The sequence below is a fragment of the Lithobates pipiens genome, unplaced genomic scaffold, assembly GCF_037356315.1.
Source record: "Lithobates pipiens isolate NorthernLeopardFrog02 unplaced genomic scaffold, aLitPip1_a1.2 Scaffold_23, whole genome shotgun sequence".
Taxonomy (NCBI): Eukaryota; Metazoa; Chordata; class Amphibia; order Anura; family Ranidae; genus Lithobates; species Lithobates pipiens.
Genome location: NW_027507785.1, coordinates 319,536,601 through 319,553,463, shown reverse-complemented (window position 1 = coordinate 319,553,463; position 16,863 = coordinate 319,536,601). Strand labels below are relative to the sequence as shown.

The window sequence follows — 16,863 nt, the reverse complement described above, 5'->3', positions numbered from 1 at the left end:
GGCGGTGAAGGGGTTAACTGCGTTCCCTGGGAGGTGATTCTAACTGAAGGGGGAGGGGACTAACTACAGGAAGTGACGGATCGTGGTTCCTAGCCAATAGGAACACACGATCTGTCACTCCTGTCAGAACAGAAGAGAGAAGTGTGTGTTTACACACACTCGTCCCAGTTCTGTCTCTCCTGGTTACGATCGCTCATGGCTGGCAGTCATCGCGACCGCGAGCATCGGCACCCCCGCTATGCAGAGGGCGCGCGCCTGCTATCCCGACCCCCGCGAGCCAACGTACAGCTACGTGGTTTCGCGCAGGGGAGCCAACCTGTCGCAGTATAACTGTGGCGGCTGGTCCGGAAGCGGATAGTAAACATCAAGGATACATGAAAATATATCAACTTGGCAACACCTAATACCGTATATACTCGAGTATAAGCCGAGATTTTCAGCCTCTTTTTTGAGGCTGAAAGTGCCCCCCTCGGCTTATACTCGAGTCATCGCTGTCTGCCCGCTCGATCAGCGTGTCGAGCAGACAGACAGCGGCCATTCTATCATTCAAAAGCCGCGCCTCCGGCTCCGCCTTCGCCTGTGATAGGCGGAACACTGAATTTCCCAGCAGCCTGTGTTCCGCCTATCACGGACATCGTATCATCCTCGTACTACGGACGAGGATGATACGATGTCCGTGATAGGCGGAACACAGGCTGCTGGGAAATTCAGTGTTCCGCCTATCACAGGCGAAGGCGGAGGCTTTTGAATTTTACAATGGCCGCCGAGGCGCCGACGAAGAGGGCACGGGACGGAGGCAAGGCAAGGCACGGCACGGGACGGGACGGAGGCAAGGCAAGGCACGACACGGGACGGAGGCAAGGCACGGCGGCAAGGCACGGCACGGGACGGAGGCAAGGAGGCAAGGCACGGGACGGAGGCTCGGGACAAAGGCTCGGGACACAGGTAGGCTGGACACACACACACACACACACACACACACACACACACACACACGGATGGATGGATGGATGGATGGAGACACACACACACAGGGATGGATGGATGGAGACACACACACACAGGGATGGATGGATGGATGGATGGAGACACACACACACAGGGATGGATGGATGGATGGACACACACACACACAGGGATGGATGGACGGACACACAGGGATGGACGGACACACAGGGATGGACGGACACACAGGGATGGACGGACACACACACAGGGATGGACAGGCATGTCTCACCCTCGGCTTATACACGAGTCAATAAGTTTGCCAGTTTTTTTGGGGGTAAATTGGGGGCCTCGGCTTATATTCGGGTCGGCCTATACTCGAGTATATACGGTAATGGTAAATAGATTCTGTAAATTCAGATATATACAGACATCATAATAACGGCACATTGCAATAAAAGTAAGTAAAATAGAATAGTATATGCATAGTTGATGTACATGATAAGCTGAAGTAATTGCTAGTGCAGGCGTGTATCTGCATCCTAAATTTCCCGACGCGTTTCGTGTATGAACACTCATCAGGGGCGAAAGTTCAAGAGTATCTATAAAGAGTAAATATAATTAAACTCATGTGGTACTAAACAGAACAGGAAAAGGCAAATATGCCAGTCCTAAATACTTACAGTACAAATGAATTAATGCTCTAAAGTATAGTGAGTGGAGGGCCAGGGCCAGAAGGGTAGTCGGTCCCGGGAGCTGAGGCAATTGTTGAGCCGCACGGCAACAGGGCGCACACACACAGAGCCCCCCCCCCCCCCCCGTAACACAGATAGCCAGACTTCACGGTGAGTCCAAATGATGGATAAGTGGTGACTGTCATAGAGTCTATAATAGATAAATGTGCTGTAAAAGGTTGATAAGAGAATGGAGTAAAGCGAAGAGGTGGCAGTTTTATAATAAAATTAAAGAAACGGTGCACATAGTGATATACAACTAAATCCAGTTTGTAAGAATTTTACTGTATATCTCCTGCTGTGTGCACGTGTGATTGCTGCGCCGGTGCCACAGCTTCACCCCTCTCTCTGCTTGGCCATCCACAAACCCCATGCCCCCCCCCGCCGGGGTGTGTTTGGTAAAAGGCCAGGAGGTGAAACCAAACAGCTCCGTCCCTCGTGAAATTATTGTGCCCGGAGTTGGGCTTTAATTAATGTTTTTAAAAACGTAATTCATTTATTTCTATAATTGTTTCTAATTCTCTTTGTATTCTAGTCTGACACTCTGAAGAAGAAGATAGAGGCTCGAATGTAAGTATGTGCTGATGTGCCAGGAGCTCCTCTCACATATTGCACCCACTGGGGCACATGCATTAATGTAGCCAGTCTTGCTAGCCACAACTCTGGCACAAAGTTGGATGGTGGGGGGTCCTCTGACAGTCTGAATAAATTGCTGACTGGACAAAATTTACAACAACAGTATTATTTTTCAGAAGAGCTTCACCTTTTACTATTGAGGGCTCGTTCACTCAAGGGGGGGGGGGGGGGGGGGCAGCATTCTTCTCACTTACCATCCCCAATGTAATGGGGGCATTCTTCTCACCACTCCCAATGGAAGGGGGGCATTCTTCTCACCACTCCCAATGGAAGGAGGGCATTCTTCTCACCACCCCCAATGGAAGGGGGGCATTCTCACCACCCCCAATATAAGGGGGGCATTCTCACCACCCCCAATATAAGGGGGGCATTCTTCTCACCTCCACCAATGTAAAAGGGGCATTCTTCTCACCACCCCCAATGTAAGGGGGCATTCTTCTCACCACCCCCAATGTAAAAGGGGCATTCTTCTCACCACCCCCAATGTAAGGGGGGCATTCTCACCACCCCCAATGTAAGGGGGGCATTCTCACCACCCCCAATGTAAAAGGGGCATTCTTCTCACCACCCCCAATGTAAGGGGGGCATTCTCACCACCCCCAATGTAAGGAGGGCATTCTCACCACCCACAATGTAAAAGGGGCATTCTTCTCACCACCCCCAATGTAAGGGGGGCATTCTCACCACCCCCAATGTAAGGAGGGCATTCTTCTCACCACCCCCAATGTAAGGGGGGCATTCTCACCACCCCCAATGTAAGGGGGGCATTCTCACCACCCCCAATATAAAGGGGGGCATTCTTCTCACCACCCCCAATGTAAAAGGGGCATTCTTCTCACCACTCCCAATGGAAGGGGGGCATTCTTCTCACCTCCACCAATGTAAGGGGGGCAGTCTTCTCACCTCCACCAATGTAAGGGGGGCATTCTTCTCACCTCCACCAATGTAATAGGGGCATTCTTCTCACCACTCCCAATGGAAGGGGGGCATTCTTCTCACTTACCTCCACCAATGTACGCAGGGCATTTTTCCCACTTACCATCCCCAATGTAAGGGGGGCATTCTTCTCACCACTCCCAATGTAAGGGGGGCATTCTTCTCACCACCCCCAATGTAAGGGGGGCATTCTCACCACCCCCAATATAAGGGGGGCATTCTTCTCGCCACCCCCAATGTAAAAGGGGCATTCTTCTCACCACTCCCAATGGAAGGGGGCATTCTTCTCACCTCCACCAATGTAAGGGGGGCAGTCTTCTCACCTTCACCAATGTAAGGGGGGCATTCTTCTCACCTCCACCAATGTAAAAGGGGCATTCTTCTCACCACTCCCAATGGAAGGGGGGCATTCTTCTCACTTACCTCCACCAATGTACGCAGGGCATTCTTCTCACTTACCACCCCCAGTGTATACGGGGAATTCTTCTCACTTACCCCCACCAATGTAAGGAGGACATTCTTCTCACTTACCCCCACCAATGTAAGGAGGGCATTCTTCTCACTTCTCTCTACCAATGTAAGAAGCATTTTCCCAATGACCCCTGAAAGGCTAATCTTCCGTGGGGCTCCCTGAGACCTGAAAATTATTTAAAGGATTCCTCTGGGGTAGAAAGGCTGGTACATAAAATATATATAAAGATGAGAGCATTACAAATCACAATGATAAATCAGAAGGTATAGACAACACGTTCCGGGGGGATTGGTGAGTCCCTGATCTATGGTGGCTCCACCTTCTGACCTCCAACAAGCTTTTCCTGGTCTTATCTGTGATTTGTGGCTCTCTCATCCTTCTCTATATCCCTCATATCACCAGGAACACCGGACCATGCGTCTGCCCATGGTAATATATTTATTCTTCACAGGGAAGAACTAAAGGAGGTTCACGATGCTATAGAGACCAATAAAGAGCTTCTGGAAGATCTCCAGCCAAAAGCTGATCAGAACGGTGAGTTTAGGATGTCAGGGAGCACGTTAGGATGTGTAGGTGAACCATGGTGGCGGGTGTAGGTGAACCATGGTGGCGGGTGTAGGTGACCCATGGTGGCGGGTGTAGGTGACCCATGGTGGCGGGTGTAGGTGAACCATGGTGGCGGGTGTAGGTGAACTATGGTGGTGGGTGTAGGTGAACCATGGTGGTGGGTGTAGGTGAACCATGGTGGTGGGTGTAGGTGAACCATGGTGGTGGGTGTAGGTGAACCATGGTGGTGGGTGTAGGTGAACCATGGTGGCGGGTGTAGGTGAACCATGGTGGCGGGTGTAGGTGAACCATGGTGGCGGGTGTAGGTGAACCATGGTGGCGGGTGTAGGTGAACCATGGTGGCGGGTGTAGGTGAACCATGGTGGCGGGTGTAGGTGAACCATGGTGGCGGGTGTAGGTGAACTATGGTGGCGGGTGTAGGTGAACCATGGTGGCGGGTGTAGGTGAACCATGGTGGTGGGTGTAGGTGAACCATGGTGGTGGGTGTAGGTGAACCATGGTGGCGGGTGTAGGTGAACCATGGTGGCGGGTGTAGGTGAACCATGGTGGCGGGTGTAGGTGAACCATGGTGGCGGGTGTAGGTGAACCATGGTGGCGGGTGTAGGTGAACCATGGTGGCGGGTGTAGGTGAACCATGGTGGCGGGTGTAGGTGAACCATGGTGGCGGGTGTAGGTGAACCATGGTGGCGGGTGTAGGTGAACTATGGTGGTGGGTGTGGGTAGCCGGAAAGGTGGATTTAGAGTTGCTTTGGGTGCACCATGAACATATATTATTATGATATATATAATATGAACAGATATGGAGATGGTTCAAAGTCAGCCAACGTAATTAAAGTGGAACCCCGGGCAAATATAAAAAGCCACCGCCCACATAACACATATGGGCATTGACAGAAGGTAGGCTTGAATGCCTACACAGCGCACATATGCATCACTGAGAGGCTGATGTTTCCATCCTGAGAGCGCGCTCCCGGCACAAAGACCGTAGCTGTCAAAGACCGTTCATGATCCCCACTAAGGATCAGTTGCCAGTGGAATGGCTCCCGATCATGTGACCACAGTGACAGCCAATCACAGCGACCACGTGATCACTGATCCTTCTTGCCACCCCTGGGCATACAGACCCTATTATAGGGACGCTCGTGCTTGGCAGGAGTCTTGCATTTAAGGCCTGGCTCACACTGGTGCGATGCGAATTCTGTGCGAGTTCCCGCTTCGCACGTCAATTGCAGGCGGTTCACATTGACATCTGCGAACCGCTGCGGGTGTCGAGGTAAAGTTAATGACACCCCCAGACTGGTTCGCAGATCGCAGTGCAAACTGTGAAATGGTGCAGGAATCGGATCACATAGGTGTGAACACCCATGCAATCCGATTCTGTTGCGGACCAAAAAAAAAGGGGTCCTGTGAATTCAGCCATACAAACTGTATGGCTGAATTAGAATCGCACAGACATTGCATGCGATCTGCAATGCAGTACGAATCCCATGCGATGTCTGTGTTTGCACCAGTGTGAACCCAGCCTAAAGGTTAAAAGTAAGGTTGTACCAATACTGTTTTTTTTTTTTTTCATCAGCGAGTAGCGATACTTTCAGTCAAGTACTCGCTCAATGCAGCCTACCAGTGGCCATCAGTGCAGCCTACCAGTGGCCATCAGTGCAGCCTACCAGTGGCCATCAGTGCAGCCTACCAGTGGCCATCAGTGCAGCCTACCAGCGCCCATCAATGCAGCCTACCAGTGCCCACCAATTCAGCCTACCAGCACCCATCAACGAATGTTTGCTTGCTCTCATTCATTCAGGAGTCGGGACACAGACACAGTCCTCCGCCAGCGCTGCGCCTCTGACACTATGTGCGAATGGAGCGGCGGCTGCCTGCTAATGCTGAGACATAGTTGCTTGCTGCAGAGAGAAGAGAGTAGGAACGCCAGTGGCTGGGCTCCCTAGGCAGGAGTGCACCCTAAGCAGCTGCCTAGTTTGCCTAGTGGTAGCACCTACCCTGGCTCCTGTGTGTGTGTGTGTGTGTGTGTGTGTGTGTGTGTGTGTGTGTGTGTGTGTGTGTGTGTGTGTGTGTGTGTGTGTGTGTGTGTGTGTGTGTGTATATAGAAAGGCAAAAAGCGCCACCAACGTATTGGACAAAATGCTAAATTTCATAGGTGTCCCTGTCCGTCGATGATGGCAAATCATGGCCGCTGGAGGTGCTCACAGAGCTGGAGGAGAAGATCCGGAACCCCGTGGGTATAGGGTGGAAGTGATTTCAGCTTTGGGTGGGGGGGGGGGTTGACCACATCTACATCTCCTTCAGCCCTGCGAGCGCCTCCAGCGGCTGTGATTTGCTGTCATCACCGGAACACCTATGAAGATTTTGCATTTGGTCAGATGTATACTGTTTCTTCTAACGTTGTTAATAAACTGCCCACTAGATGGCGCTTTTCCCTTTCTATACACACACACGAGCAGTGGGGGAAATTGCAATACGATTTGCAGCAATTCATTTTGTATTGACGCAAACTGCACCCTATCAAGTATCGATTTCGGTATCCGGAGCATTTGCACAAGTACCAATACTTGCGCAAATGTTAATTGGCTTCTGTCTAAATTGGCCCTAGTATATGAATGTGAGTTAGGGACCTTAGATTGTAAGCTCCTTGAGGGTAGAGACTGATGTGAATGTACAATGTATATGTAAAGTGCTGTGTAAATTGATGGCTCTATATAAGTACCTTAAATAATAATAATTGTGCTTTCTATCCAAAGTCAGTATAGGGCAGGGATATGCAATTAGTGGACCTCCAGCTATTGCAAAACTACAAGTCCCATCATGCCTCTGCCTCTGGGTGTCATGCTTGTGGCTGTCAGAGTCTCGCTATGCCTCATGGGACTTGTAGTTCTGCAACAGCTGGAGGTCCACTAATTGCATATCCCTGGTATAGGGATTTGGAAAATGCAGGATATGTAGAATTACATCAATTTGTTAATTTTATTAACAAATTGTTTTCTTACTCCCTTCTCTCCTAAAAACAAAACAAAAAAAACATTAAAACAAATTCTGTTTTTGTTCTTAAAGCCCAACGGGTGGAAGAACTGGAAGCAGCTCTACATAAGAAGGATGACGACATGAAAGCAATGGAAGATCGCTATAAGATCTATCTGGAGAAGGCCAGAAATGTGAGTTCATTTTTCGTGAACATATGCTAAAGATTTAAAAATATTATTGAACAAAGCAGTGTTAATTTTGGCAGCAAATTTCGATTTAGTTTTAGTCTTAGCCCTTCTACACACATGGTCGGAAATTCCGACAGAAAATGTCCGATCGGACCGTTTTATCGGATAATCCGACCATGTGTGGGCTCCATCGGACTTTTTCCGTCGGAATGTCCGACCAACAAAGTTTGAGAGCTGGATATAAAATTTTCCAACAACCTGATCCGATCGGACTTTGTCCGATCGTTTGTAGAGAATTCCGATCGGACAAAGTGCCACGCATGCTCAGATCAAATTACGAGACCAAAGCTATTGGCTACTAGGCTGAACGTAGTCCCGTCGTAACGAACGAACGTCATCACGTTCCGAACGATCAGATTTTCCGACAACTTTGTCTGACCGTGTGTATGCAACACCAGTTTCGGAAAAAATCCGATGGATTTTGTTGTCGGAATGTCTGACCGGTGTGTAGGGCTTAGTCTTTGGACTAAAATCTATTCGATTGTAAGCTCTTCCGGGCAGGCCCCTCTTAATCCTCTTGTATTTTGATGTCTTGTAACTGTATTGGCTCCTTTTATATTGTAAAGCGCTGTGTAAACTGTTGGCGCTATATAAATCCTGAATAATAATAATAATAAAATGGCATTTTAGTTTTCTGCAATTGTTTTAGTGTTAGTTGTATTTAGTCGACTAAATCTCCATTTACATTTTAGTCAACCAAAATCTCCAGTACATTTTAGTCGACTAAAACTCATTTTAATTGTCTAAAATGCTTTATTTAACCACTTCCATACGGACATTTGCACCCCCTTTCTGCCCAGGCCAATTTTCAGTTTCCAGAGCTGTAACATTTTGAATGACAATTGTGCGGTCATGCAACACTGTACCCAATTTTTTATAATCCCCCCACAAATAGAGCTTTCTTTTGGTGGTATTTGATCACCTCTGCAGTTTTTGCGCTATAAACAAAAGAAGAGCGACAAGTTTGAAAAAAAAACACAATATTTTTTAATTTTTGCTATAATAAATATCCTCAAAAAAAAAAAAAAATTTTCCTCAGTTTAGGCCGATACGTATTCTTCTACATATTTTTGTTAAAAAAAAAAAAATCCCAATAAGCGTATATTGATTGGTTTGCACAAAAGTTATAGAAAAATACAAAATAGGGGATAGATTTATGGAATTTTTATTATTATTTTTTGTTTTTATCGTGACTGACATTGACATACGATTTTTATCGTGACTGACATTGCGACGAACATATTGGACACATTTGACACTATTTTGGGACCATTCACATTTATACAGCGATCGGTATAAATATAAATAAATATATAAATATGCACTGTTAACTGTATAAATGTCACTGGCAGGGAAGGGGTTAACACTGGGGAGGGGGGCGATCAAGGGGTTAAATGTGTTGCCTAGGGAGTGATTCTAACTGTGGGGGAAGGGGACTTACTAGGAGAGGAGACCGATCATTGTTCCCATGTACTAGGAACACACGATTCCTAGTTTACACAGATCCACGGTCCTGCTCTGTAACGAGCAATCACCAGTGACCAGCGGACATCGCGGCCGCCGGGAACATGCATCGGCTCCTCTGGCGTAGCGGGCACGCCCCCTATACCGCCGGGAAGCCAAGGATGTCATATGACGCCCGCCCAGGGTGGGAGGTCCCAAGTGCGGAGGTCATATGACAATGGGCGGGTAGGGAAGTGGTTAAGCATTTCTCTATTTCCAAATTCTCCTTCACTAATGGGCACTGGTAGGCAGCACTGATAGGTGACACAGAGGAGGCATCTCTTGGCATCAGTGGTGGTCACTGTATGGCATCAGTGGTGGTCACTGGTGGGACTGCACTAATAATCAGTGCCCCGATTATCAATGTAGATGTCCCTTTAATACAAGCTGATAACCGGCTTGTGTTTTACATCTTGATCAGCTGTCATTTGGACACAGCTGATCACGTGGTAAAGGGCTGTTGTCACTGTCCCAACACCATCTGTGATCAGCTGAGCCCACACGCCGATGGAGGAGGGGGGGGGGGGTGCGGGCTGAGCAATCACGGGAGGACGTCTATGTACTCCCTACCAGTAAAGTAAGCCTGCACTGTAGTCGTCTTACGGCTATAGTGCGGGAGGAAATTGGCTAAGATGGCTCAGAAACTGTCACTGAAGGTTGGATTGTCCCTGAAGTATGGCACTAACCAGCGCTTCCATCTTCACCTGGTCTTCCTTTCCGGGTTCGTGGGCCGGGGCCCGCAATGATGTCACTCCCGCGCATACCTGTAGGTACAATTTAAAAATTGGACTTCCACTTTAAGACTCAAGTCTAACGAATACAGTGTCCAAGTATGGGCAGCACAGTGGCTAAGCAGCACTGGGGTTGTCGGTTCAAATCCCAACCACGACACTACCTGTCTGGAGTTTGCATGTCTTCCCTGTGTCTGTGTGGGGCTCCTTCAGGTACTCCAGTTTCCTCCCACCCTCCATAGACATGCTGGTAGGTTGATTGGTTCCTGTCTAAATTGGCCCTAGTATGTGTATGTATGAATGGGAATTTGGGACCTTAGCAGGGCCGTCTTTAATATTGATTGGACCTTGGGCAAACATTTTTCTTGGGCTCCCCCCCCCCCCCCCACATACAATTTCACTCTCCGCCTGCTCTGAGACATACAATAAATAGCAGCTAGACTTAAAATCAGTTCACTGTATCAGATCAGGCAGCGATTGCGATTGGTTGCCAGAGGTTACAATGTATCATTACCGCTTACTAACTGGTGGCTAGAGGTTACAGCACACATTACGGCTCACTGATTAGTTGCTAGAGGTTACAGCACATGATTTCTGCTTGTTGATTGATTGCTAGAGATTACTGTACAGTAATACTGCTCACTGATTGGTTGCTAAAGGTTACAGCACATCATCTCCTCACTGCAGGGGGCATGATATACAGTGCCTTGCGAAAGTATTCGGCCCCCTTGAACTTTTCAACCTTTTGCCACATTTCAGGCTTCAAACATAAAGATATAACATTTTTATTTTTTGTGAAGAATCACCAACAAGTGGGACACAATTGTGAAGTGGAACGAAATCTATTGGATATTTTAAACTTTTTTAACTAATAAAAAAATTAAAAGTGGGGCGTGCAAAATTATTCGGCCCCCTTGCGTTAATACTTTGTAGAGCCACCTTTTGCTGCGATTACAGCTGCAAGTCGCTTGGGGTATGTCTCTATCAGTTTTGCACATCGAGAGACTGAAATTCTTGCCCATTCTTCCTTGCAAAACAGCTGGAGCTCAGTGAGGTTGGATGGAGAGCGTTTGTGAACAGCAGTTTTCAGCTCTTTCCACAGATTCTCGATTGGATTCAGGTCTGGACTTTGACTTGGCCATTCTAACACCTGGATACTTTTATTTGTGAACCATTCCTTTGTAGATTTTGCTGTATGTTTGGGATCATTGTCTTGTTGGAAGATAAATCTCCGTCCCAGTTTCCGGTCTTTTGCAGACTCCAACAGGTTTTCATCCAGAATGGTCCTGTATTTGGCTGCATCCATCTTCCCCTCAATTTTAACCATCTTCCCTGTCCCTGCTGAAGAAAAGCAGCCCCAAACCATGATGCTGCCACCACCATGTGTGACAGTGGGGATGGTGTGTTGATGGTGATGAGCTGTGTTGCTTTTACGCCAAACATATCGTTTTGCATTGTGGGCAAAAAGTTTGATTTTGGTTTCATCTGACCAGAGCACCTTCTTCCACATGTTTGGTGTGTCTCCCAGGTGGCTTGTGGCAAACTTTAGACGAGACTTTTTATGGATATCTTTGAGAAATGGCTTTATTCTTGCCACTCCTCCATAAAGGCCAGATTTGTGACGTGTACAACTGATTGTTGTCCTATGGACAGACTCTCCCACCTCAGCTGTAGTTCTCTGCAGTTCATCCAGAGTGATCATGGGCCTCTTGGCTGCATCTCTGATCAGTCTTCTCCTTGTCTGAGCTGAAAGTTTAGAGGGACGGCCAGGTCTTGGTAGATTTGCAGTGGTCTGATACTCCTTCCATTTCAAAATGATCGCTTGCACAGTGCTCCTTGGGATGTTTAAAGCTTGGGAAATCTTTTTGTATCCAAATCCGGCTTTAAACTTCTCCACAACAGTATTACGGACCTGCCTGGTGTGTTCCTTGGTCTTCATGATGCTCTCTGCGCTTTCAACAGAACCCTGAGACTATCACAGAGCAGGTGCATTTATACAAAGACTTGATTACACACAGGTGGATTCTATTTATCACCATCAGTCATTTAGGACAACATTGGATCATTCAGAGATCCTCGCTGAACTTCTGGAGTGAGTTTGCTGCACTGAAAGTAAAGGGGCCGAATAATTTTGCACGCACCACTTTTCAGTTTTTTATTTGCTAAAAAAGTTTAAAAATATCCAATAGATTTCGTTCCACTTCACAATTGTGTCCCACTTGTTGGTGATTCTTCACAAAAAATTAAAATTTTATATCTTTATGTTTGAAGCCTGAAATGTGGCAAAAGGTTGAAAAGTTCAAGGGGGCCGAATACTTTCGCAAGGCACTGTACATATGAATGCCGCCTTTATTTACATATCTATGTTGCCGGATGCAGCTATTTACATAGCAATACCGGTTATTTACATGTAAACACAGGTCTGCAGGTGAGTCATCTGTACACAACAATAGGGAAGAGCTGGGCAGCATTAGTAGCAGCACTTCACACTGAGATATCAGGACACAACACAGGACTAACTTCAAGGGACGAGGGAATTTAAACTGGGATAGTTGGCAAGTATGAGGCAGCTGCTTTGGGCCACACAACAATGACAGGGACCAGGGCAACTGCCTCTTTTGCTCTGCCTTAAAGATGGCCCTGAACCTTAGATTGTAAGCTCCTTGGGGGCAGGAACTAATGTGAATGCACAATAAATATGTAAAGTGCTGTGTAAATTGATAGCGCTATATAAGTACCTGTAATATATATATATATAACAATGCTACAATGATTTCTTCGCAGGTAATAAAGACATTAGATCCCAAGCTGAACCCGGCCTCTGCAGAGATCATGTTACTGAGGAAGCAACTGACTGAGAAGGATCGCAGGATCGAAATGCTGGAGGTAGGACACTCATTGTGCGGGTGGTGGGAGGGGTGCTTGATGCTCTAACGGGTAGTGACAGAAACAATATATTTTATCTTATTTTATTTTCCTTAAAAAAAAATTTGGGGAAAAATATTACCCCTCCCTACAAAGGGGATTAGCAGACAGTATGCATTGTCAGATTTCACACAGATAAGCATCTACTGCATAGTGTAACCTACTGCTATGATGGTAGCCCAGTCAGTGGTTGTACATAATGCCAGCAGTATACAGGGAGTTTATATGTTTTCTATACAGAAAGTAGGACAGTTTACTGACATGACCTCTTGAGGGAGGCAATCAGAGAATGAACAGGGTGCATGCAATCTGAAGTCCTGTCAGTTTGGACAGTATTGGTTGGCCTCTGTCTGACACTCCATAGACCACAATGTACAGTATCACTACAGCTTCCCACTTCTCTTTTTTTCTTCTCCCAACCTCCTCCAGTGGAGGGCGCTCCTCTGAGATTCAGAAAGCGCCATTGACCCACTGCTGACAGCGCCCCCCACCCCCCCCCACTCTCTAATTACAGGGTGGATCCCATAGAATGTCCTTCAGGTGTCATTTAGCCTGCAAAGCCTCTTGTGAGGACATCTTGTGGCCAAAAAGAAGTACTGCAAGGGAAAACTTTGGATTTACAAGAAATATTGCATTTCAAATTGTTCTTTTATTTTATATGGCTGGGGTTCTATTTATAAATAAATGGGCGGAGTCAGACTTCATTGTCTATAAACCATTTCTGTATTTCAGGGCGATTGTCGGCAGGCGAAGCTGCGGGAGTACGAAGAGAAGCTCATCGTCACCGCCTGGTACAACAAGGTACACCCAAAACTCTAACTTCTAACACTCAGCTCTGCCCCGGGAGTCGGGGTGATTGACAGCAGTGCAGCGAAATGTAACCAAGAATGGGGAAGCCGGGTGGGTTTTGTGAAATTTGGGACCCCATAACATCCCTGGTTATATCTGAGCATTTCAGCTCTCAGAGCTGTGAAATCGCTTCTCATGCCGCGTACACACGAGAGGATTGTCCGTCCAACTTCAGCGGACTTTTTCAGCGGACAGTCTGACGGACTAAGTCTTTTGGAATTTCCGTAATTTTGTCCGTCCAAACTTGGTTTCAGCGGACAGTCCGCTCGTGTGTAGGCAAGTTGGACGGACTAAGTATGGCGCATGCTCAGAAAGGATTTACACGGCCGAAGGTTGCATTGCAGTGTATTGGACGTCGTATTTCTAGTCCCGTCGTATGTGCCGTACACGTCATCGCGCACGCTTTCAACGGACTGTCTGCTCATCGTGTGTGGTCAAGTCCGTTCATTCAAAAGTTGGACGGACTGTCTGTCGGATTGTCTGACGAACTTAGTTGGGCAGACAATCCGCCCGTGTGTACGCGGCCTAACATTCTGCAGCACAGATAGAGCCCGCCTCTTTTCCTGATTGGAGGACTTCCATCATCATCCAGCACTTTCCTCCCCAGTCTCACTGTCCCTGGCCCGCCCCTATTATTCATTGGATTTCAGTTCTTTCAATCATCGAGGCTCAGCATCACATGAGCTTTACTTAGGTTGGTCTGCATGCAAATGCATCCTGCCTAGAATCGGACACTTCTCCAGAATACAATGCGTCCATGAAGACATGTTAATATTGGCATAACTCCTCCCACTGCTTGCACCAGGACTGAGAGCTCTTGAGTTTGATATTGACATAACTCCTCCCACTGTTTCAATCAGGACTGAGAGCACTTGAGTTTTATATTTGCATAACTCCTCCTACTGCTTGCATCAGAACTGAGAGCTCTTGAGAGGAGTACTGGGGCAGGAGTCTGTGATGTTTTCAGGAATGTACAGACCCCTTCCACCTGCCATGATCTGCCTGCATTGCATTAAGAAGCACAGTGACCCAGTGATGATATCACTGGGTCTCAAATAAAGTATGTAATGAAAACAGTTTTTATTTAAAAATTTAATTAGCACCTGGGGGAGTAACCAGGGGAAGTAAAATATAAGCAGACTAAATATAAGCAGGCTAAATATAAGCAGGCTAAAGCGTTTGTAAAGGAGAATTCTTTATTTTTTTAGATAACAAACATGTTATGCTTACCTGCTCTGTGTAATGGTTTTGCACAGAGCAGCCCCGATCCTCCTCTTCTCAAGTCCCCCGTGGGCGCTCTGATCTCCTCCCCCTTGTTGAGTGCCTCCATACAGGGCCAGATTAAGAAAATCATGGGCCTGGTGCTGAGGATTTTGGTGGGGCCTTTTATAAACAATAAATACATAAAAATGCAAACTACTTTTTGTTATAACAAAGTAAATTAAAGAGAGAGAGGGAGGATGAGAGAGAGAGAAGAGAGAGAGAGAGAAAGGGTATGAAAGGGGTGTGAGGGGTAAGGGAGGGAGGATGAGAGAGAAAGGGGGGGATGGGAGAGAGAGGATGCACATGAGCATGTGTGGGAATGACATCAAATCAGCCTGGCCAAGGCAAGTGACGGAAGGCACAGAACCCAGAAGGAAGTCCGGGTGAAGATGGAAGTGCCCGGGCCCCGCCGGATTGATCACAGCACAGCACTGGAGGGCTCAGTCTGACAATTTAAGTGTGCCCTAATGTGCCAATATGCTGGGCATACTTGTACATTATGGCATAACCTACCCCAGGGCCTCTAAAAAGTAGTAATTTTAGAAAAGTTTACTACTGCTTTAATATCACAGGAGCCTCTCATGGGGCCCCTACTTACCCTGTGGCCCTTGGGCAGTGCCTAAGTGCATAGTTGTCAACATTTAAAAAATATTTTCAGGGACGCTTTTTTTTTTACAAGTGCTATATTTAGAGTAGCTGACATCCCCCGTGTTCCTCTATACATCACAATAGTAATTACAAAATTAAATAAGTACTAATAATGGGGCAGAACAAATATGAGGACTGTGAGATTTCCTTTAGTTGAACTGACAATAGTGCCCATTCTAGAGCTGGTAACATTGAGGATATTCAGCATAATTTTAAAGAACAGTTTTTGTGGGTAAAAGGCATAGGGGAGGAGTATGGATGGTATAAAAGTGGGAAGTATGTGCAGGTGAGGGAGAGGAATGTGGAGGATCTAACAGTGGGTACTATGTACAAGAGAGGAGTGCAGAGGGTATGGCAGAAGGCACTATGTACAGGAGAGGAGTGTGAAGGGTATGACAGTGGGCAGTATGCACAGCAGAGGAGTGTAGAGTGTATGACATTGGGCACTATGTATAAGAGAAGAGTGTGGAGGGTATGACAGTGAGCAATATGTACTGGAGTGTGGAGGGTATGACAGTGGGCACTATGTACAGGAGAGAAGTGTTGAGAGTAGGACAGCAAGCAGTAATTACAGGAGAGGAGTATGGAGGGTATGACAGTGCCCATCGTCATACACTCCTCTCCTGTACATACTACTCACTATGTATAGGAGAGGAGTATGGAGGGTATGACAGTGAGTAGTATGTACAGGAGAGGAGTGTGGAGGGAGGGTATGACGATGGGCACTATGTATAGGAGAGGAGTATGGAGGGTATGACAGTGAGTAGTATGTACAGGAGAGGAGTGTGGAGGGAGGGTATGACAGTGGGCACTATGTATAGGAGAGGAGTATGGAGGGTATGACAGTGAATAGTATGTACAGGAGAGGAGTGTGGAGGGTATGACAGCAGGCACTATGTACAGGTGAGGAGTGTGTAGGATATGACAGCGGGCGTTATGTATAGGAGAGAAGTGTGGAGGGTATGACAGTGGGCACTATGTACAGGAGAGAAGTGTGGAGAGTATGACAGTGGGCACTATGCATAGGAGAGGAGGATGAAGTAATCTGGGAAGGAAAAATGTAAAGGTTTGTGGAAGGATGTTTAGGGACTGCGTAGTGGTTAAGCGGGCCATACATGGATTGAAATTACACCAATTAAGCAGAGACCAGCCATAGTCGATCTATGTATGGGCTAGCTGGTTTTACACAAGTCAACCTATTAACCGACTTGAGTACAACCAGCCTGTCAGGTTTTCCCCAAAACAATCAGTGCTGCCAGCTATAGTTAGCAACACTAATCATTGTATTCACTGTCAGAACACAATAACACTGCGGGAGTGATCACCCCATTCACAGGTCAGCAGGTGAGAGGGTGTGTGGGGACAGGCTGGGGAGAGATACTAGTCAGTCCCTGGGTAGGCACTGGTTAGTATCAGAGCCAGATACACAC

The 16,863-nt window shown here is 47.1% G+C and overlaps 1 protein-coding gene across 1 annotated transcript in view; it reads left to right on the top strand.

Moving 5' to 3' along the window:
• Positions 1 to 16,863, top strand: part of HOOK1 (hook microtubule tethering protein 1) — a 152,261-nt gene that overhangs the window by 127,484 nt on the left and 7,914 nt on the right. The window contains exons 17-21 of the mRNA XM_077450599.1: positions 2,215 to 2,249; positions 4,175 to 4,257; positions 7,357 to 7,457; positions 12,533 to 12,634; positions 13,406 to 13,474. Of these exons, the coding sequence (XP_077306725.1) occupies positions 2,215 to 2,249; positions 4,175 to 4,257; positions 7,357 to 7,457; positions 12,533 to 12,634; positions 13,406 to 13,474 (390 nt within the window). The remainder of the gene's footprint in view (positions 1 to 2,214; positions 2,250 to 4,174; positions 4,258 to 7,356; positions 7,458 to 12,532; positions 12,635 to 13,405; positions 13,475 to 16,863) is intronic.